Source organism: Tripterygium wilfordii, chromosome 13 (assembly GCF_013401445.1).
Source record: "Tripterygium wilfordii isolate XIE 37 chromosome 13, ASM1340144v1, whole genome shotgun sequence".
Taxonomy (NCBI): Eukaryota; Viridiplantae; Streptophyta; class Magnoliopsida; order Celastrales; family Celastraceae; genus Tripterygium; species Tripterygium wilfordii.
The window spans coordinates 8,538,168-8,544,431 of NC_052244.1; the positions used below are offsets into that span (position 1 = coordinate 8,538,168).

Here is a 6,264-nt window from a genome sequence, read left to right on the forward strand (position 1 = left end):
AGTTTGCAATGCATCCTGGTGCTACCAAGATGTATCGAGATTTACGGAGATAATATTGGTGGAGTGGCATGAAGAGAGATATTGCACAGACCGTGACTAGATGTCTTACCTGTCAGCAGATAAAGGCAGAACATCGACGACCCGTAGGATTGTTATAGCCACTTCCATTACCTGAGTGGAAGTGGGAGCATCTCACTGTGGATTTTGTAATGAGTTTGCCTTTGACTTAGCGGAGACATGATGTAGTTTGGGTTGTTGTTGATCGATTGACGAAGACAGCTCATTTTATGCCTATTCGTCAGACGAATCCTATTGAGTCATTGACTAGATTATATGTATCGGAGATAGTTCGACTGCATGGAGTACCAATGACCATTGTGTCTGATCGGGATCCTAGATTTACTTCAACGTTTTGGGGCAGTTTTTAGGATGCTCTGGGGATGAAATTGAACTTCGGTATAGCTTTTCATCCTTAGACTGTTGGGCAGAGTGAGTGGACTATTCAGATTCTGGAGGATATGCTTCGGGCTTGTGTGATAGACTTTCGAGGAGACTGGGAGATTCATATTCCTTTAGTGGAGTTTGTGTATAATAATAGCTACCAAAGCAGTATTCAGATGGCACCGTATGGGCATTATATAGGAGACCTTGTAGATAATTGTTGTGCTGGTCAAAGATTGAAGACAAACCGTCATTAGGTCCAGAGATGGTGCAGTAGACTACTGAGGTGGTGACAGTGATTGGGCGACGACTTCTGACAACTCAATCACATCAGAAGAGTTACACGGATAGGAGAAGTAGACCTCTAGAGTTTCAAGAGGAGGATCACGTGTTTTTGAGGGTTAGTCCGAAGCGAGGGGTACAGAGATTTGGGAGAGCAGGGAAGTTAGCTTCGAGGTTTATAGAACCATTTGAGATTTTGGAGAGAGTGGGGACGGTAGCTTATTGATTAGCATTACCACCACAATTGTTATGGGTACATGATGTATTTCATGTGTCTATGCTACAGAGATACCATAGGGATTCTTCTCATATATTTGATTGGTCTACCTTGGAGATTGGTGAGGACGCTACTTTTGAGACACTTCCTACCAGGATTGCGGATAGACAGGAGAGACGACTAATATTGAAGACCATATCCTTAGTCAAGGTGATATGGCAGCATTATGGAGCTGGGGAGGCGACCTGGGAGTTGGAGTCTGACTTGCGAGCTAGATACCTAGAGTTATTCACTACCTAGGTATGACTTTAATTTCGGGGACGAAATTTTCTTAAGGGGGAGGATGTAATATCCTGACGCGATTATACACTATATATGGTATTTTGATGCGTTGATTGAGGTGGGGTGAACCTCGATAACCATGAATCGGAATTTTGAGATAATAAAAATTAAATTAAGTTAAAAATATGGAAATATTTTTCTTAAATGGAGGATTTTTAAAAAGAAATTTTGGCGCATTACTCAAATCGGATTTAAATTGAATTTATTATGGATTTTCAAAGTTTAATGGATTTTTAGGAATAAAAAATTTTGGGAATGACATTTTTGTAAAACCACAGGGGCTACAGTTAAAAGTTTTAATTATTTAAATACACAAATTTTTTCACTATTTGCAAAAACACCCTCTTTCATAATCTTCTCTCTCACACGAGTTTTCTCTCTTACACGAGGGTCATCGGTGATTTTTCAATTCTAGCGACGGTAGTGGTCACGGCTGGTACCAAATGGAGCACAGCGATGAGGCGAGCATAACCCTGGTGAAAACACGTTGAACGAAGTTGCGGTGGAAGAGAAATCAGCGATCGAAGTTCGCGGCCACCGTGGGTTCCCTTGGTCGATTTGGCCGATTCCGACGACGGTATGAACCAATTTTGGTACATATGAGTTCGTCTCTTCAAGCTCTTCAATTTGGTGTAGGATTTGGTTGGTTTCGGTAGCCGGATCGCCAATAACACCATTGGCCGAGTTCGGGCGAGTTGACTCGATTGACTGATGTTTGACCCAGTTTGACACTATTTGACTCGGTTTGACACTATTTGACTCGGTTTAACATTGTTTGACCCGGTTTGACACTGTTTGACCTTTGACCGAATGTATTTTAACTGTATTTTCGTATGTCGTGTTTCTCGATGTAGACGGTGATTTCGAGTTTGATTTGGAGCAAGTTGACTTTTAGAGTTAGGAGACGCGTACGTTGCATTTGCGTCCTGATTCCCAGGTAGGGTTTTCGTATCTCTTGCATATGATTCGAGAGTTCTGGTTTCACGGACTCTTGTTATATTGTGGTTCTATCAGTTTCTGGGGGTAGAAATATGACTTGTTTAAACACTTTAAACATTCCTAGTTGAGTATCATTGCTTAAATGCTTCTTATTGTTGATATTGTTTTCTGGCTTGTGTTTTGGACTAGTCACACCTTCGTGGGCTTAGTCTTCTGTGGGGCCACCTTTCGCGGTGGGTTCCACTTCACATGTATGTGTTTATTGTTAGAAGTGAGAGGATTTGGAGTGGTTTATGTAGATTATGGGGCCCATATAGGAGCTCAATATACAATAGGTCGCGTACGTACCTATAGACCGTCTGAGGTGAGGTGCATCACTAGGGACACCCTCTGGTGTAGGCTATGCTATCAAGATTCCCGATCCTTATCTAGTTTCGGTGTGGACCTGGACTAGGAGACACTCTACGGGGATTAGGGTGGATTCAGGGGTGGATTATGGATTATGGATTATGGGTTAATGATTTGGGATCAAGGGTTTGGGTTTATGAAGTTGGAGTGGATTTATTATACTCTATATTGAGTATTTAATTATGGATTATTGGAGACTGCGGTGTGTGGTTATGTGATTGTATAGCTATATCAACTTCCATACTGTTTGGTTGGATTATTGTTTGTTGACATTCGTATTATACTTCTTATTCACGTATTGTTCCTTGATTCTATGTTTGATATCAGTGTTCCCCTTCTATATCCTACAGAGCTTTATGGCTCACCCCTTTCTCTTTATTCCCTTTCAGGTAAGTTAGACGTCGATGATGGCGGTCGATGATGGGATGCATGAGCTGATGTGTAGCCTCGAGCTGACTCACTTAGCAGGGTGTGGGGTTTTGGTATTAGACCTTGTATGTACCACTTTATTACTCAATTTGGCATCAGGTAGATATGTTTTATTATTCCGCTGTTGTGTTTGTACTTCGATGGTTTCAGTGGTTATGTATATGGTATTCTGAAGACAAGACTGTTTCCACGTTATGTTTCAGGAGTTATTACTATATTTATTATATTTGGTTTACTTATTTGGGTTGGGAATCGGTTTGGGGGATGGGGTGTCCCCTGCCAGTCATATCCTTGTGGGTGTAGGTGCACTTCAGTATACCTTAGGAGAGAGGGGCGTGACAGAAATTGACAGAGAGTTGGGCCGATCGATCGGACCCCAAATCCAATTGATCGGCCAGTGTTACTTCAGTATTTACCCAAGAGAAACTCCGATCAATCGAACCTCAGCTCCGATTGATCAGACCAGCTCAACAGTCACGATTTTAGGTTGTCCAAATGCCCAAAGATGCCCTAAACTCTTGTGAGACCGACTCAAAACGACACCAGCTTATACTAGAAACAGTCTAGAGATCCTCAAGGGAGTATAAAAGAGTCATTTTTAGGGTTTTGAGGGGGACTCACACACTTGAAGGCTAGGATTAAAGCTTTCTCTCTTGACAACAGCCATTGGAGCAAGACAAAGGGGATCTCAAGGATTTTCTCTTATTTATTCTCTATCTTGTATTCAATGACTGTCATATTTCATTTGATGACGTATTTACTTGCCATGAGTGCTATATTCTCTAGCTAGGGTCTTAGTGTAGCCAAAACTTGATGATTCAATGAATTTGGTTTCCTTATTTCTTGATTTCTATCTCTTATTGATTGTTTATGGGTGTGCTTAATGCTTTGGATGTTTGGCCATCATTCAATTGATTCGTTGTCTAGATTGAGACCGGAAGGAGATATCTAGGATTTGCCTTTTACCATAAGCATCATAGGTTGCATGAACCATAGGAATAGGGGCATGACCTATGCAATCGCTACATAGTTATTCCACAAATCTTAATGGGTTTTTGTCTCTTGAACTCGAATGTTAGGAATAACAGGGGTTAGAGATAGAGACACTTTTGGTGTATCCAGGAATGGAACATTGGAGAGGGAAGGGAAACCAATTGTCAATTGAGAGATAGTAACTAGGGATTAAGGGACCAAGTGAGTTGAATTGGATAAGGTGCGGTGAAATTAAGTACCCTAGTGCTATCCATCCTTGGTTTTCATTTGTGTTGAATTGTGTTCTCTTAATTTCTTTCTTAATTGCTCTTTACTCTTTGATTTAGTAGTTAAAAACTAAACCAACCACGATTCCTTTTCCCCAATTTACATAGTTATTGCTTGTTTTGACATTGATTTTGATTGCCAACACATCCCTAGTGAAACGATACTCTCTCATCATTTTATTACTTATGCGATTTGTGTGCTTGCAATTAAATCCATATCAAGTTTTTGGGGTGCCGTTGTCTGGTATTGAGGCAATTGGTTTGTGTCAAATTAGGTTTTCAATTGGGCTAATTGGTATTTATTTTCTTACAAAAATTCTTTCTCTTGCATGAGCTTAGGGAGACAGACTCTCAATTCGGAATTGATTAATTTGGATTTGGAAATTGAGAGGACAATTCGCAATCTTAGGCGGAAGCATAGTAATAATCTAGTGGAAGGTATGGGAGACAATTTAGCAAGGAGGAATGTTGGTGAGTCCGGTAGGGGCTTAATTGTGAATGAAGGCAATGGCAATGGTAGAGGTGCTAATGGAAGAAACGGTGGCGAAGAGAATGAAAACCCTCCTAGGCAATTTGATCCTTGCTCTCCTGTGGATTTTGCTAGGCCTACTTGGGATACATCTCCTTCAAGTATCCGATATCCTCCCATCAATGTCTCTAATTTTGAGATTAGGCCAGCTATCATCAACATTATGTCTAATTCTATGGTTTTCTATGGTCTTCCTAGTGAAGAGCCCAATGTTCATCTTCGCTCTTTCTTGCATGTGTGCACTACTTTTGGGATTAACGGAGCTTCAGGGGATGCTATTTTATTGAGGTTATTCCCATTCTCTTTAAAGGACAAGGCCAAGGGGTGGTTGATGTCCTTACCTTCCAATTCTATCACCACTTGGGAGATGTCGGAGCAATTCTTGACAAAATTCTTTCCTTCGGCCAGGGCAGAACAAATTAGTGCAGATATAATGTCCTTTGCTCAAAAAGATCTTGAATCATCTTATGAGGCTTGGGAGCGCTTTAAAGGCATTATTAGAAGTTGCCCAAACCATGGACTTCCAGAATAGGTGGTGTATCAAGTCTTTTATGATGGCTGAGTATGCACACCACGGAAACTATTGATGCAGCTGTCAGAGGTTCATTTATGACTAAAAATCAAGATGAGGCGGGGGAATTACTTGATAAAGTGGCCAAGACCACGAACTCTTGGTCCTCGGTGAGGAGGAACCCAAAGCATGAAGTTATAGAGATGATGAATGTCTACCCTGACTATTATGGCTAAAAAGATTGATGCATTGACACTAAATCAAGCTCAAGGGGTATATATTATACAAAACACACCTTCCTACATTTCTTACGATTATTGTTGTGGACGCCATCCTACGGGGAGTGTCTGATTGTTTCTTCATCTAACTCTAGTGAACAAGTGAAAGTCATTGGTGGAGGCAACTTTAATCGACCCTACAATGATCCTTATTCCAATTTCTGCAATCCAGGATTTAGGAATCATCCTAACTTCTCTTGGAGCAATACTTAAAATGTGCAAAATCCTCAACATCAAGTGCAACCCAAGAGAATAAGCGGGATCTTGATGAGATTCTTGGTAAACTAGCTGGAGGTCTTAAAGCTCTTACAACTCAAACTTCCCATTATATGAGAAAGACAGATCTTGCCTTGCAAAATCAATCCACTATTTCTCAAAATCAAGGAGCTTCTATAAGGAATCTTGAGGTGCAAATGGGGCAACTTGCTAATGCCCTCTCATCGAGGGAGAAGGGTGGTTGCCTAGTTAACTGGAAGTAAATCCTAAAGGCAATGAACAATGTTTTTCCATTACTCTTAGGAGAGGAACTGTGGTTAAAAATATTGTTGATCTAGATGCCAAAAAGCGACAATTTTGCAGGAGGAGGAGAAGTGTAGGAAAATAAGGGAGACAGAAGTTGAAAACTATCC

At 40.8% G+C, this 6,264-nt stretch overlaps 1 protein-coding gene and 1 pseudogene across 1 annotated transcript; one reads left to right on the forward strand and one right to left on the reverse strand.

Annotated features, from left to right (window-relative positions):
- Window positions 1-617: 617 nt before the first annotated feature.
- On the forward strand, window positions 618-1,240 carry LOC120012517. Its single transcript, XM_038863948.1, has 3 exons — window positions 618-690; window positions 738-937; window positions 1,010-1,240. The coding sequence occupies exons 1-3, from the start codon at window positions 618-620 to the stop codon at window positions 1,238-1,240; spliced, it is 504 nt and encodes a 167-aa protein (XP_038719876.1).
- A 4,027-nt stretch (window positions 1,241-5,267) lies between these two features.
- LOC120013988 lies at window positions 5,268-5,368 on the reverse strand (annotated as a pseudogene).
- Between the last annotated feature and the right edge of the window lie 896 nt (window positions 5,369-6,264).